General features: G+C 51.2%; 1 protein-coding gene across 2 annotated transcripts in view; it reads left to right on the top strand.

The window, feature by feature from the left end:
* The window catches only part of TOM1 (target of myb1 membrane trafficking protein), a 46,226-nt gene that overhangs the window by 13,862 nt on the left and 16,546 nt on the right, over nt 1-15,818 (top strand). Inside the window, exons 2-6 of one of the 2 annotated variants that reach the window (XM_079938160.1) lie at nt 9,256-9,340; nt 12,399-12,477; nt 13,447-13,596; nt 13,887-14,021; nt 14,127-14,276. In XM_079938160.1, the coding sequence (XP_079794286.1) occupies nt 9,256-9,340; nt 12,399-12,477; nt 13,447-13,596; nt 13,887-14,021; nt 14,127-14,276 (599 nt within the window). The remainder of the gene's footprint in view (nt 1-9,255; nt 9,341-12,398; nt 12,478-13,446; nt 13,597-13,886; nt 14,022-14,126; nt 14,277-15,818) is intronic. The other variant, XM_079938161.1, reaches the window with a different exon arrangement.

Genomic DNA, 15,818 nt, shown 5'->3' with positions numbered 1-15,818 from the left:
AAGGTTACCGCCAACAGCCCAGAGCTGGACAAGTCAGCGGGCTGTCTTTTAGAACTGCTAACCATTGTCAGTGTTTTTATCCCCCCTTCTTAAAATAGCCAGCTGAGTTACTTTTGTGGTTAAAACCAAAAATAGAACACATATCCCCAGATTCCTGTGGGTTTAAATTTCTGCCCTTAACGGAGCATGCCTGCCCCTTGGACATGTTTATTAAGGAAGTCTTAGACTTCTCCCAGATCTGAGGGGAGGGGTCTGGGTACACCTCTCTTCTGGAATTGATCAGATGGCTCTTGTCTCTCTTCTGCCCTTCCTCCTCTTCCTCTCCACCCCCCCACACCTATTTAGACTGACTGAAGCTCCCCCCTTTCCCCCGACTCCCTCCAAAAAACTCCATCCTCTTAATGGCTCTGCCCACGACTGGCACTCAGGACTAAAGAACTTGGCACCTGTACTCAGGTTAGCATCAGACTCGCGCTCCAGGGGTCCTGACGCATCCACCTTGGTTCCTTGGGATGGCTTGCCTCTTACTCATAAATGTCCCAGCTGCCCCCTTAGCTGCCCGCTTGCCGTTCCAAAATGATCATAATCCCTTCTGAAACCCCGCCCTTCTCTCCCACAGGAGAAGGGAGGCGCCCATCGTTTTCAGCGGTCACTGGGAGACGTCATAGGGGATCAATGGTGGGACCACTGAGAGGGCTGCTAGTGGAGGAGGGGGCAGATGGCCTGAGGGGTCCAGGCGGATCCTTCTGGAAAAGCAGAGCTCCCTGACTCCTGATGGGAGGCGGGGGCAGTGGCATCCACAGCCATCCTCCCTTTCCACCAGGTGTGACCTCTCCAGGCCTCAGGTTCCTCATTAGACAAGGGAATAGTGTAGCCTTATAGGTGTGAGGGTTGAATCACCTTTACATAAACAGCTAACAGCTAACAAATGCTTGGTGTTACCTAGCATCTAACTTGGGAAGTTAAAATATTCCCGTTGTGGAAGGGCCCAGCTGGGGGCAAGGGAGCCTTTGAAGGGGCATGGGAGGGACACAGTCACTTTCAAGCTCCGGAAGGTTCACTCTGGGTCAGCATGGAGGACGCATGGGGGCAGGGAGGCAGGAGGAGCCGAGGTGTGGCTGACGAGGGCGGGGCGGTGGCCCAGCTGGGGCAGTGGCCCAGGGCAAGGCGGGAAGGGAAGGCCAGGCCGGGATGGAGAGAGCCTCAGGGGCTGGAACTGGCAGGACTCAGGGGCCCCTTAGAGGCGGTCGGGAGTCAGGTTGACGAATCCCCCAGGCCAGGAAGTCACTGAGACGTGGCTTCCGAAGGAGGAGCAGTTCTGCGTGGTTGACCAGCCATCGTCCCCCAGACCCTCCAAAGCAGGGCCCAGCCCCCCGCTCAGGAGGCACTTGTCCAGCTCTCTTTGGTTCTTCTTATGTGGTTCAGTATGTGTGTGACTCCAGGGGTGGGAGTGTGGCCCAGAGAAGCCACGCCCAGGACATAGTTGTGGGATGAGCGAGTCCATCTTTCACCCATTTAAAGGGCAACCTTTCTCATCCCCTCTCTCAGCCCTACCCCAGGAGCAAAGCAACCCACCCAGCTGCTGGGTCCATACCTGGATGCCTCAGCTGCCTGGCATGTGTCCTGGGCCACCCTGGCAGCCATCCAGCCCGCAGGACCCAAGGGGGACCCAGGGTGGAACTGAAGTCAGGCCAGTTTCAAAACCAGGATCATGGAAGCCACCGTTGTAGGGAGCTGACTGTGCCAGCCCAGCCCAGGCTCTGCCCACAGGATGGGGCTGCCTGCCCAGCTGGAAGAGGGCCCTGCCCAGTCACACGGAGTCTGCCCCGTCTATCCTGACGGGCCTGGCTCGGAGTGCGGCTTCTCTGGGCACCGCAGGGCAGGGACCGTGTCCATCTGTCCACACTGCATCCCCAGTGCCTAGAGCAGGCCTGCCACGTCAGTAGCTGTGCGACGGACGCGTGAGGGCCCTCACCCGAGAGCAGGGTGGTGAGAGAGCCTCCCTTGCACCATCGCGTGGAATAAGAGCTCCGTGTGCCCGGTCCATCGGGGCTCCTGGGAGATGCCCACAGAGCTATGCCCGCGGGTGCACTCAGGCCGCGGGTGTGAGGGCTCTGAGCCTGGAGCCAGGTTCTGAAGCTGAAGACACAGCCATGATGGGGGAACTTGGCTACTGCCCTAAACGCTGATCCAACCGATGGTTAAAAACTCGTGTGTGGTCCTGACAGACCCGCAGGAGTAACGTGTGGGGCGGAATCTTGCCTGAGACAAGCAGAGTATGGAATTGTCTCTGCACACTCTGCTGGAACTTGGTCTTTTTCTTTTTTTTTTTTTACCATCTTTATTGGAGTATACTTGCTTTACAGTGTTGTGTTAGTTTCTGCTGTATAACAAAGTGAATCAGCTATACGCATACGTATATCCCCATATCCCCTCCCTCTTGCGTCTCCCTCCCGCCCTCCCTATCCTACCCTTCTAGGTGGTCACAAAGCACCGAGCTGATCTCGCTGTGTTATGCGGCTGCTTCCCACTAGCCATTTATTTTACATTTGGTAGTGTATATGTGTCCATGCCACTCTCTCACTTCATCCCAGCTTACCCTTTCCCCCTCTCCGTGTCCTCAAGTCCATTCTCTACGTCTGTGTCTTTATTCCTGTCCTGGACCTAGGTTCATCAGAACCAATTTTTTTTTTTTTAGATTCCATATATATGTGTTAGCATACGGTATTTGTTTTTCTCTTTCTGACTTACTTCACTCTGTATGGCAGACTCTAGGTCCATCCACCTCACTACAAGTAATTCAATTACCTTTCTTTATATGGCTGAGTAATATTCCATTGTATGTATGTGCCACATCTTCTTTATCCATTCATCTGTCGATGGACACTTAGGTTGCTTCCATGTCCTGGCTACTGTAAACAGTGCTGCAGTGAACACTGTGGTACGTGACTCTTTTTGAATTATGATTTTCTCAGGGTATATGCCCAGTAGTGGGATTGCTGGGTCGTATGGTAGTTCTATTTTTAGTTTTTTAAGGAACCTCCATACTGTTCTCCATAGTGGCTGTATCAATTTACATTCCCACCAACAGTGCAAAAGTGTTCCCTTTTCTCCACACCCTCTCCAGCATTTATTGTTGGTAGATTTTGATGATGGCTATTCTCACTGGTGTGAGGTGATACCTCATTGTAGTTTTTATTTGCATTTCTCTAATGATTAGTGATGTTGAGCATCTCTTCATGTGTTTGTTGGCAATCTGTATATCTTCTTTGGAGAAATGTCTATTTAGGTCTTCTGCCCATTTTGGGGTTGGGTTGTTTGTTTTTTTGATATTGAGCTGCATGAGCTGCTTGTATATTTTGGAGGTTAATCCTTCGTCAGTTGCTTCCTTTGCAAATATTTTCTCCCATTCTGAGGGTTGTCTTTTCGTGTTTTTTATGGTTTCCTTTGCTGTGCAAAAGCTTTTAAGTTTCATTACGTCCCATTTGTTTATTTTTGTTTTTATTTCCATTCCTCTAGGAGTTGGGTCTAAAAGGACCTTGCTGTGATTTATGTCATAGAGTGTTCTGCCTATGTTTTCCTTTTTATAGTGTCTGGCCTTCCATTTAGGTCTTTAATCCATTTTGAGTTCATTTTTGTGTATGGTGTTAGGAAGTGTTCTAATTTCATTCTTTTACTTGTAGCTGTCCAGTTTTCCCAGCACCACTTATTGAAGAGGCTGTCTCTTCTCCATTGTATACTCTTGCCGCCTTTATCAAAGATAAGGTGACCATATGTGCGTGGGTCTATCTCTGGGCTTTCTATCCTGTTCCATTGATCTATATTTCTGTTGTTGTGCCAGTACCATACTGTCTTGATTACTGATTACTGCTTTGTAGTATAGTCTGAAGTCCGGGAGCCTGATTCCTCCAGCTCCATTTTTCTTTCTCAAGATTGTTTTGGCTATTCGGGGTCTTTTGTGTTTCCATACAAATTGTGCAATTTTTTGTTCTAGTTCTGTGAAAAATGCTATTGGTAGTTTGATAGGGATTGCATTGAATCTGTAGATTGCTTTGGGTAGTAGAGTCATTTTCACAATGTTGATTCTTCCATAGTATATCTCTCCATCTGTTTGTATCATCTTTAGTTTCTTTCATCAGTGTCTGATAGTTTTCTGCATACAGGTCCTTTGTCTCCTTAGGTAGGTTTATTCCTAGATAGTTTATTCTTTTTGTTGCAATGGTAAATGGGAGTGTTTCCTTAATTTCTCTTTCAGATTTTTCATCATTAATATGTATAGGAATGCAAGAGATTTCTGTGCATTAATTTTGTATCCTGCTAGTCTACCAAATTCATTGATTAGCTCTAGTAGCTTTCTGGTAGCGTCTTTAGGATTCTCTATGTTTAGTATCATGTCATCTGCAAACAGTGACAGTTTTATTTCTTCTTTTCCAATTTGGATACCTTTTATTTCTTTTTCTTCTGACTGCTGTGGCTAAAACTTCCAAAACTATGTTGAATAATAGTGGTGAGAGTGGGCAACTTTGTCTTGTTCCTGATCTTAGAGGAAATAGTTTCAGTTTTTCACCATTGAGAACAATGTTGGCTATGGGTTTGTCATATATAGCCTTTATTATGTTGAGATAGGTTCCCTCTATGCCTACTTTCTGGAGAGTTTTTATCATAAATGGGTGTTGACTTTTGTCAAAAGCTTTTTCTGCATCTATTGAGATTATCGTATGGTTTTTCTCCTTCAATTTGTTAATGTGGTGTATCACATTGATTGATTTGCATATATTGAAGAATCCTTGCATTCCTGGGATAAACCCCACTTGATCATGGTGTATGATCCGTTTAATGTGCTGTTGGATTCTGTTTGCTAGTATTTTGTTGAGGATTTTTGCACCTATGTTCATCAGTGATATTGGTCTGTAATTTTCTTTTTTTGTAGCATCTTTGTCTGGTTTTGGTATCATGGTGATGGTGGCCTCGGAGAATGAGTTTGGGAGTGTTCCTTCTCTGCTATATTTTGGAAGAGTTTGAGAAGGAAGCTCTTCTCAAATGTTAGCTCTTTAATAAATGTTTGATAGAATTCCCCTGCGAAGCCATCTGGTCCTGGGCTTTTGTTTGTTGGAAGATTTTTAATCACAGTTTCAATTTCAGTGCTTGTGCTTGGTCTGTTTATATTTTCTATTTCTTCCTGGTTCAGTCTCGGAAGGTTGTGCTTTTCTAAGAATTTGTTCATTTCTTCCAGGTTGTCCATTTTATTGGCATATGGTTGCTTGTAGTAATCTCTCGTGATCCTTTGTATTTCTTCAGTGTCAGTTGTTACTTCTCCTTTTTCATTTCTAATTGTATTGATTTGAGTCTTCCTTTTTTTTCTTGATGAGTCTGGCCAATGGTTTATCAATTTTGTTTATTTTCTCAAAGAACCAGCTTTTAGTTTTATTGATCTTTGCTATTGTTTCCTTCATTTCTTTTTCATTTATTTCTGCTCTGATCTTTATGATTTCTTTCCTTCTGCTAACTGGGGTTTTTTTGTTCTTCTTTCTCTAATTGCTCTAGGTGTAAGGTGAGGTTGTTTATTTGAGTTGTTTCTTGTTTCTTGAGGTAGAATTGTAGTGCTATAAATGTCCCTCTTAGAACTGATTTTGCTGCATCCCATAGGTTTTAGGTCGTCATGTTTTCATTGCCATTTGTTTCTAAGTATTTTTTGATTTCCTCTTTGATTTCTTCAGCGATCTATGGATTATTTAGTAGCATATTATTTAGCCTCCAAGTGTTTGTATTTTTTACAGATTTTTTCCTGTAATTGATATCTAGTCTCATAGCATTGTGGTCAGAAAAGGTACTTGATACGATTTCAATTTTTTAAATTTACGAAGGCTTGATTTGTGACCCAAGGTATGATCTATCCTGGAGAATGTTCCATGAGCACATGAGAAGAAAGTGTATTCTGTTGTTTTGCATGGAAAGTCCTATAAATATCAGTTAAGTCCGTCTTGTTTAATGTATCATTTAAAGCTTGTGTTTCCTTACTTATTTTCATTTTGGATGATCTGTCCATTGGTGAAAGTGGGGTGTTAAAGTCCCCTACTATTATTGTGTTCCTGTTGATTTCCCCTTTTATGGCTGTTAGCATTTGCCTTATATATTGAGGTGCTCCTATGTTGGGTGCATAAATATTTACGATTGTTATATCTTCTTCTTCGATTGATCCCTTGATCATTATGCAGTGTCCTTCTTTGTCTCTTGTGATAGTCTTTATTTTAAAGTCTATTTTGTCTGATATGAGAATTGCTGCTCCAGGTTTCTTTTGATTTCCATTTGCATGGAATACCTTTTTCCATCCCCTCACTTTCAGTCTGTACATGTCCCTAGGTGTGAAGTGGGTCTCTTGTAGACAGCATATGTATGGGTCTTGTTTTGTATCCATTCAGCCAGTCTGTGTGTTTTGGTTGGAGCATTTAATCCATTTACGTTTGAGGTAATTATCGATATGTATGTTCCTATTACCATTTTCTTAATTGTTTTGGGTTTGTCTTTATAGGTCTTTTCCTTCTCTGTGTTTCCTGCCTAGAGAAGTTCCTTTAGCATTTGTTGTAGAGCTGGTTTGGTGGTGCTGAATTCTCTTAGCTTTCACTTGTCTGTAAAGGTTTTAATTTCTCCATTGAATCTGAATGAGATCCTTGCTGGGTAGAGTAATCTTGGTTGTAGGTTTTCCCTTTCATCACTTTAAGTATGTCCTGCCACTCCCTTCTGGCTTGCAGAGTTTCTGCTGAAAGATCAGCTGTTAACCTTATGGGGATTCCCTTGTATGTTATTTGTTGTTTTTCCCTTGATGCTTTTAATATTTTTTTCTTTGTATTTAATTTTTGATAGTTTGATTAATATGTGTCTTGGCGTGTTTCTCCTTGGATTTATCCTGTATGGGACTCTCGGCGCTTCCTGGACTTGATTGACAATTTCCTTTCCCATATTAGGGAAGTTTTCCACTATAATCTCTTCAAATACTTTCTCAGGCCCTTTCTTTTTCTCTTCTTCTTCTGGAACCCCTATAATTCGAATGCTGGTGCGTTTAGTTTTGCCCCAGAGGCCTCTGAGACTGTCCTCAGTTCTTTTAATTCTTTTTTCTTTATTCTGCTCTGCAGTAGTTATTTCCACCATTTTACCTTCCAGCTCACTTATCCGTTCTTCTGCCTCAGTTATCCTGTCATTGATTCCTTCTAGAGTATTTTTAATTTCAGTAATTGTGGTGTTCATCACTGTTTGTTTGCTCTTTAGTTCTCCTTGATCCTTGTTAAACGTTCCTTGTATTTTCTCCCTTCTGTTTCCGAGATTTTGGATCATCTTATTACTGTCATTATTGTGAATTCTTTTTCAGGTAGGTTGCATATTTCATCTTCATTTATTTGGTCTTGTAGGTTTTTACCTTGCTCCTTCCTCCGTAAAAATTTTTTTGTCATTTCTTTTTTTTGTTTTTGATGGGTGGTGCTGTATTCCTGTCTTACTGGTTGTTTGGCCTGAGACGTCCAGCACTGGAGTTTGCAGGCAGTTAGATAGAGCCGGGTCTTGGTGCTGAGATGAGGACCTCTGGGAGGCCTCACTCCGATTGATATTCCCTGGGGTCTGAGGTTCTCTGTTAGTCCAGTGGTTTGGACTCGGAGCTCCCACCACAGGAGCTCAGGCCCAACCTCCGGCCTGGGAACCAAGATCCCGCAAGCCGGTCACTGGGGGTTCCTCCCGTCCCCTTAAGTGTCTGTGGTCCCTCACCAGTGCCTGGTAAGTGCCCTGGTTGGAAGGAGACACGGATTCTGCATCCTCCTAGTACGCCATCTTGTGTCCAGTTGGAACTTGTTTTAAAGTCAGGTCTGCATGAGGATGGAATCTAGAAGATGGAGAGGGCAGGGAAAGTGGGTGATGTGAACGCAAGGACAGCACTTCGGGGGTTTTTTTTTTGATTTTTTTTTTTGACTGCGTTGGGTCCTTGTTGCCGTGCACGGGCTTTTTCTAGTTGCGGTGAGCGGGGGCTACTCTTCGTTGCAGTGCACGGGCTTCTCATTGCAGTGGCTTCTCTTGTTGCAGAGCAACAAGGCGCCCGGGTTTCAGGAGTTGTGGCTTGCGGGCTGTGGAGCACAGGCTCAATAGTTGTGGCGCACAGGCTTAGTTGCTCCGCGGCATGTGGGATCTTCCCGGATCAGGGCTCGAACCCGTGTCCCCTGCATTGGCAGACGGATTCTTAACACTGCACCACCAGGGAAGCCCCAGCACTTCGATTTTAAAGAACGTTTTTGAACGTCCTATAGTATGTTCTGTTCCTGTGTTCACTGTTCGCCCACCTCCTCTCACACTAGAGCACACGAAAGGCAGCCGGGTCCCAACACTGAGCAGATCTTACAGCAAAGGGCCACCAACTGTGGCCTCGACAGGCCTGGAGAATCTCGTAGTGGCTCCTGGCCTGGAGACCTGACCCCAAGAACCAGATAGACAGGATGGTTGCACAGCATTGTGAATGTAGTAAATGCCACTGAACTGTTCACTTTAAAATGGTTAATTTTATGTTGTGTGACTTTCACCTCAATTGAAAAACAATAAAAAAGACCCACCACCCACTGAGTACCTGTTTTGCACCAAGTACCATGCATGTGCCTGGTTTGCATCATCAGACACCCTGGGGCGCTTCTACCCACCTACAGACAAGCTAGCTTGTAGAGGAAGACCACGGCCAGGCCTCCTGTTGGTAACAGAGTCGGGATTTAAAACCCTGTGTCCTTGGCTTTGGAGGTAAAGAATATCTCTGGGAGATTTGAGAGGAAACTGGGGGCCTCCAGGAAGAGGGAGCTGGGGGCAGGGGAGGCCGGTAGATTTACTCTCCATTCGATGCCTCTTTGGAGCTTTTGAACCATTTTGAACCATGTGAATGGTTTCCAAGTCAAAAGATAATAAAAGGGTCAAGAGGGAACATTTCTTTACAAAAATCTAAAACAAAACCCTGTCTCTATATTGTCGTGTCAAAAACAAGCACTCTGAGGCCAGGCCCCCTGAACCCCCGTCCCGCTCACCCATCTGGTAGACTCAGCTGTGGCTCCCTCCCCGGCCTCGCACGGCTACTCTAACAATTAAGTGACGAAATGGGGCAATGAAGGTGACACCATTTATATGGTGCCTGGCCCATCTCGGGTGCCCGGAAAGCACCCATTGTCCTCCCCACTCCCGCTGAGTTTGTCCGTCTGGGAACCCCACACGCTGGTGTGACCTGTGGTTTCTTGTCCTCAGAGAAAGCTACAGATGGCTCCCTGCAGAGCGAGAACTGGGCACTCAACATGGAGATCTGCGACATCATCAATGAGACCGAGGAAGGGTGAGGACCCCAGGGGAGAGGCGGGACGCCGGCGGGGCGGCCACAACAGCGCGCCTTAAACGTTTCGGAACCACGATCTAGTCTGACTGTCTCATCAAATGGATGAGAAGCCCAGAGATATGGGGTGTGCGGCCCACCCAGCAGCAGCAGTGCAGTCGACTGGCCCTTCCTAGGACGTCACCTGGAAGGCATCTTCCTAGGACAAGGCCAGCTGGCAGCTCTTAGAATTAGGAGGAAGCCCCAAGCCCCACCTGCATGCCGCAGGCTAGACTGTGCAGCAGGGACCCCTAGCTTCCCCAGTGAGCAAGAACGGACTTTCGTTTCCTTAAGCTCTGAGGCCAGCAGGGAGGGTTGCTGCCACAGGGAGGGGAGTAGACGTGCAGTGGAACCGAGAGGCTGGTCAAGGTTAGCCTTGGCCGAGCATTTCTGGTGCTCGGGTCCCGGCATCCTGCTTGGGGTCAGGCAGCCCCGCCAGAGATGTGGTGTGGGGCAAGCACCGTGGTCCTGGCTCCTGGGCTCTGACCGGCATCACTGACCAGCGGTGTGACCTTGGGCAAATCACTTTACCTCTCTGGGTCTTTGTCTCAGAAAAGAGCTCTTCCACCCTTCCAGCAATCTGCCCAAGGCCCTGAGGGGAGCAGCGAGGGGATGGATTTAGGGTCACTGTCCTTCTCAGGAGAAACCAGGGAAGGGTTGGGAGGGGTGTGATGACCACAGCCAGCAAGAAGCGCCAGATGAGGCCTCTGTTCCAGAAAAACAGGCTCCGCAGTTGGAGCAGGCCTCAGTTCTCTCCCCGTCTTTCACTGGGATGGTCCATTTGCCCTGCGAGGGTTCCTCTCACCACGTGGTGCTTTGTGCGTGGAGGGAGCAGACGGGGAGCACCCAGCTCAGAGCCTGAGGAGGCTGTGGGAGTCTGCAGCACACGGTCAAGGCCAATTAGGACTGCACGGGGGCTGCCAGAACCTTCCAGCTCCCCAGCCGTGTGCCATGGGCTTGCCGAGGCGCTGGGAGGGGACACGCCCCCCTGCATCTGGACTCATAAGTGTCGGGGGTGAGAGAGGTGGGCGGGCGGCAGGGCCACCAAGAGAGGAGACTGAGGCAGAAAACCTCACTGAGCCTCTTCTTGAATGTCGGGGCTGAAAGTCACTGCTGTGTCCTTGGAGAAGCAAGTCCCCATCTCCCTTGTAAACGTCGGCAGAACTGGGGTCAGACTTGTTCAGGTGCTATTGATTTGAGCACCTCCTGGGTTCCAGGCTCTGCACGAGGCCCAGGGGACCCAGCAGTGAGCCAGGCAGATGTGACCCTTGACCTCACAGAGCTTGTCATCTAAGCTTTAGTCTCTCGTCCACTCCCGCCTTGGGTTGTGTGTGGCCTCCGTGCCACCCACTTTGTGCTGTGCTCCTGGCAGAGTACTAGACACACGGTAGGCCCACAGTAGTGGCACACAGGCCAGAACTTCTGGGTCACTCTGTAAGGAGTGGAAGCAAGTCCCTTTAGAGAGCTGACGTGGCCACAGGGGAGTGGCCAAGCCAGGAACAGAAGCCACCTTCCCCTGAGATGGAGCCCAGAGGGCGAGGGGCTGCCCCAGGGCATTGGGTTGAAAAGCGCCCTCACACTTCAGGGGCAGGGTCCCACCCCGTTAGGGGCCGTGGCCCTTCACCCCTCGTGTCATCTCCGTCACAGCCACCCCCACGCAAGTCTCTTCCAGAAAGCCTTGCCTGCCGCCGTCACTCCTGTCGGGGGGCCCATGTCATGTCAGGGTTCCCGACTCTGTCGACTCGCCCGTGATGGCTTGGCACTGACAGATGCCCAGCAGACAGCAGGACAGGCCCTCCCCGGCCTAAGAAGTGTTGCTTGAGCTCCTGTAGCGTGCTGGGCTCTGAGGAGGCAAAGTGTCAGAGGAGGACGCCACCCCTGGCCTCTAGGGAGCATCCTCTCTAGCCGGGCAGTCCCAGGGTCAGTGCACCCAGGAGATGGAGGACTGGGGAAGCGCCACGGGCGAAGCGGATTTTAGCTGGGCTTCTACCCGGTAGATGTGGAAGGTGGGGGGGCCACGAAGACTCCTAGGCCAGGACAGTCCGCGCAACGTGGCTTTCCCCTGTACAGGGCTGAGCGGCAAGGGTGCAGGCGGCAGGCCTGGGGGCGTCAGTGGAGTTACCGATGGGGTGGGGAGAACAGGCTGCCGCCGGCTTCCCTGCCATGACCACGCAGCCTCCCCAGCCCTTCCCTCCACCTTCCTCCAACGCTCAGCGGCCTCCTTTCATCTCCTCCCCGCCCGCCTGCCCGGGCCCTGGTCCAGGCTCCTGCCTCCACGAACCGCGTGCCCTGCTCCCCGCAGCTGGCTGCATCCCATCCTTCACGCTCAGCTGTGGCGCCACCTCCTGGGAGAAGACTTCCCTGACCTCCGGCACCCACCCGCCCGCCCACACTCACACACTCACACTCGCTCTTACCTCGGGACCTGCTTGCTTCCCTCCCTTGGGTGGGTCTCCCTGGAACATGTGATCCTTGAAGCAGGGCCGAGGGTCTTATTCACCAGTGCGTCCCAGCACCCAGCCTGGTGTGGGCACATCTGGTGCCTGATAAGGCCGGGGTGGAAACAGGGGTGAGCAGAGGAGCTGGCCAGGATGGGGCACAAGAACTCTGTGCCTGCAGCTTATTGGTGCTTAACCTTCACTACTGCATATAAAGCCCCAGGGGCACGGTGCATGCAGATCCCCTGAGAGCTTGCTTCAGGGGGTCTAGGGTTGGGTCTGGGGTTCCGCATGTTTCACAAGCACTCACACCTCCCCACTAAGGGATTCTAGTGCAGGGTGTCCAGAGACTGCTCACTGAGAATCCCTGCCAGGCAGTCGTCATCTACTGAGGATTCTGGTGGGACAGGAAGATTCTGATGTGATTAGAACCTGGGCACACAAAACAGGGCGGGACCAAGGGAGACGGGTAAATAAGAGCCGTTCCGTCTCCCAGTGCCTCCTGACCTTAGGCGCGCAGCCTCCTCTGTGGGGTAAGGAGGTTCCATTCCTCAGCCCGTCCTTCCCCTTGTCCTTCTTCCCAGCCCCAAAGATGCCTTCCGAGCAGTGAAGAAGAGAATCGTGGGGAATAAGAACTTCCACGAGGTGATGTTGGCTCTCACGGTGAGTGCCCCGTCCCTCCATCCACAGCGGGACCACAGTCCCCTGGGGGCCCAGCAGGACTCCCAGCCCCCCTGGGGCTACCCTTTCAAGGGCTGTGGTCAGCCTTCAAGGCACTGTCCTGTCTACACGGCTGGCCAACGAGGAGTGGCAAGAGAGCCTATTTGGAAAAGTTCCCTCTAACCTACCGGTGCAGGGAGCAGACACACTGAGGCCCACACCCCTCAAGGGCCCGTCATGGGACGCGTGGGCAGAGGACCTGCCGGTGACACAGAAGCTCAGTGCACCCAGGCCTCTGGGGGGCAGTACCCAAGTTGGGTTCCAGTTGGCACTTGGCCTAATTGGCCCTGAAAAACGAACATAAAGCAAAGGCCAGAGGCTGAGGACAGTCCTTGCTCACAGCAGGGCGGGACAGGCAGGAGTTGGCAGCCTGGCAGTCAGGGTGGGCTTGGCTGGGGAGTGGGGGCGCGAGCTCTCTGCCTCCGCCTCCCCCGTGGCAGCACTTACATCTGGATCCATCTGCTCAGCTGAAGATCAGAGGCAGCTCCTGCCCGGGAATAGAGAGACAGGAACGGGGACAGGAGTGGGGAGGGAAGGTGGGCGCCTTTGTCGCAGGCCGCGAAGTCGCCATTTGATTGAAAGTTCTCTGGTTTACACCTGGAGAGCCACCTCCCCTCTAGACTGTGTTCAGCTCAGAGACGGCCTCGGGACAGGGTTCTGTGGGCACCAGAGCCACTCGGCCAGGGGCTCCAGCCAGCGCGCGGCCCTCTGCCCGCCCGAGTCCCCTCCCCACCCCAGCCAGCCAGCTGCCGAATCTGGTGTGATCCCGTCTCCTCCATGTCCTGGGTCTCACTTCAGGGAGCTGCATCCTCTGCTGGGCCTCCCCACTGGGACATGGGTGGGGTGTGAGGGTGGGGACCCGGGCGCTCCCGCTCCTCTGCTGGGTGCTCACGGGCACCACACGGCATCCAGGTCCTGGAAACCTGCGTCAAGAACTGCGGGCACCGCTTCCACGTGCTGGTGGCCAGCCAGGACTTCGTGGAGGGCGTGCTGGTGAAGACCATCCTGCCCAAGAACAACCCGCCCACCATCGTGCACGACAAGGTGCTCACCCTCATCCAGGTGAGCGCGGGCGGCCGCGGGCGGGACGGGAGGAAGGTGCCCCCACCACTGCTACTCTCGCGTCTGTTCTCTTGGGTCCGTCTTGCTCCTCTGCCGATGGGACCTCTAAGGGGGGGTCGGGGGGAGCCTTGCTGGCTGAGGGCCTTGCTGTGGAGTGGGCTGTCCAGGTGATGCCACCAAAGGACCAGCGAGTCCAGGAGGGAATTTCTGCTCCCTGGGGGCTGGCAAGCAGTCTCGCAGGGGAGCCGGTGAGCAGTGGTTACCGGCTGTGTCCCCTTGTCCCCTCTCAGTCCTGGGCTGACGCGTTCCGCAGCTCGCCCGACTTGACGGGTGTGGTCGCTGTCTACGAGGACCTGCGGAGGAAGGGCCTGGAGTTCCCCATGACCGACCTGGACATGCTGTCCCCCATCCACACGCCCCAGAGGGTGAGGAGCGGCGGGCAGGGGCAGCGGGAGTCACCCCCAGAGCAGGTGCTGCTTCCTGGTGGCCCCGACCTGCCAGCCTCACGGATTCAGCTTGTTGCCTTCTAGACCGTGTTCAACTCAGAGACACCGTCAGGACAGAATTCTTCTGTGGGCACTGATGCCAGTCATCAAGGGGACTCCGGCCAGCACACCACCCCGCTGCCCACCTTGGCCCTACTCCCCAGCGACACACCCATAACGCCAACCGCTGAGCAGGTAAACAAGCCTGGGCCGTAGCCACACAGGTCAGGACGTGGGCCTCCCCCTCCCCACAAGTCAGGGCAGGCCCCTGTCAGTGTGGAAATTACTCTGCCCAGTCCTCAGGGCAGCCCCACAGGGCATGTGTCATCCTTCCTGTTGGGAGGTGAGGCTCAGAGAGATCAGTTCACTTGCCCAGAGCCACACAGTTCAGCAGAGACAGAGCTGGGATTCAAGCGCAAATCTGACTCCAGGCAGGCTCTGTCCTGCACCTGGGCCCTTCTCCAAACTGTGCCTTCCGTGGAGCCCTGCGGGCAGCTCCAGGGAGAGGAAGCACCCAGCAAGTAGCCCTTCGGCCGCAGCGGCTCCACTTCCTTGCTGGGGTTTGCTCAGGGTCTCACGTAAGATTTCATTTGGACGGAGGTTCTTGCTAAAAACGTTTCTAAAACATCTGTATAGAAAAAAATTTAAACCCTTGCCTTGCACCATGATGCTTCCCACCAAGCCCCAAGAAGAAGGTTTGAGTCATAGTGTAAGATCCTGGAGGCCGGGCCTGGGCCTCGTTTTCTGGGGCCCCGTGAGTAGCTTTGCAAGACTGCCTTCCTCAGACCAGGCCGCCTGTCCCTCGGCCCCTCCCCACTGCCAGTGAGGCCAGCGCCCTGCACATTGGCCCCGAGCAGTTTGTGGCAGCCTTAGCCACCGCCCTACGAGGGACATCCACAGCCATGACCGGCATTCCTGGGTGCGCGGTCATTTTAGTCGTGGATGGCGGGGTTGCTCGAGGCCTGCACACTGGGGGTGCCCACTTTTGAGGTGTTTTACAAACTTCTACGGTATCGTTTGGTCTTAACAAACAAATAAACTTACCAACAGCCTTTCATACCCAAACCTATTTAAAGAGAAACCTCTGTACTTATAGCAAGTTAAGAAATCAACCCCCAGAGTTACAAATAACATTACTAGAAAAGTTTTCCTAACAGGCCCAATAATTAAAAGTGCATAAAAGTGGTAAAATCACCCTGGGATCCAAAACTGATCTAACCTGGTTATAATTTTAACCGATTTGCCTGAAGTCTGGCACCTGTGTGGATTCAGACTCTGATTATGTCCAGTGGAAGAAGGTTCTTGCTAAACAAGACCGAGTAGTCTGTTTAATTTCAGTGTCCCCTTCTGTCTCCTGGGACACGTTAAGGCTTTCAGGCAGCACTGATGTAACTCCCAGACTCCTTGTAATTAGGTCCCATCTGACCTGGACATGCTGGGTTTGGGATCAGTTGTTTTTCCCTTGCTTCTGCCAGGAGCGTTTGTTAAACAGGCCAAATGTACCAAACGTTTTACGGGTCTGGAAGCTGCTGGCAAACCGTAGTGGGCCTGTGTCTGCACTCCCACTTCTTCATCTGTAAGGGTTGGGCAGTGATACCTTCCTCATGAGACTATGGTCAAGGTTAAGTGGCAACATACATTAAGTGCTTGGGCCTTAGAGGTGATCAGAATGGTGGCTGCCCTCACAGGCAGGCGCTGTGAATTTATATGGTGACACTGATTCTGAAATCAGCTGGT

The sequence above is a fragment of the Stenella coeruleoalba genome (genome assembly GCF_951394435.1).
Source record: "Stenella coeruleoalba genome assembly, chromosome: 11".
NCBI classification, from domain to species: Eukaryota; Metazoa; Chordata; class Mammalia; order Artiodactyla; family Delphinidae; genus Stenella; species Stenella coeruleoalba.
Note: the sequence above shows the minus strand (reverse complement) of the source record. Positions and strands in the feature narration are given on the sequence as shown.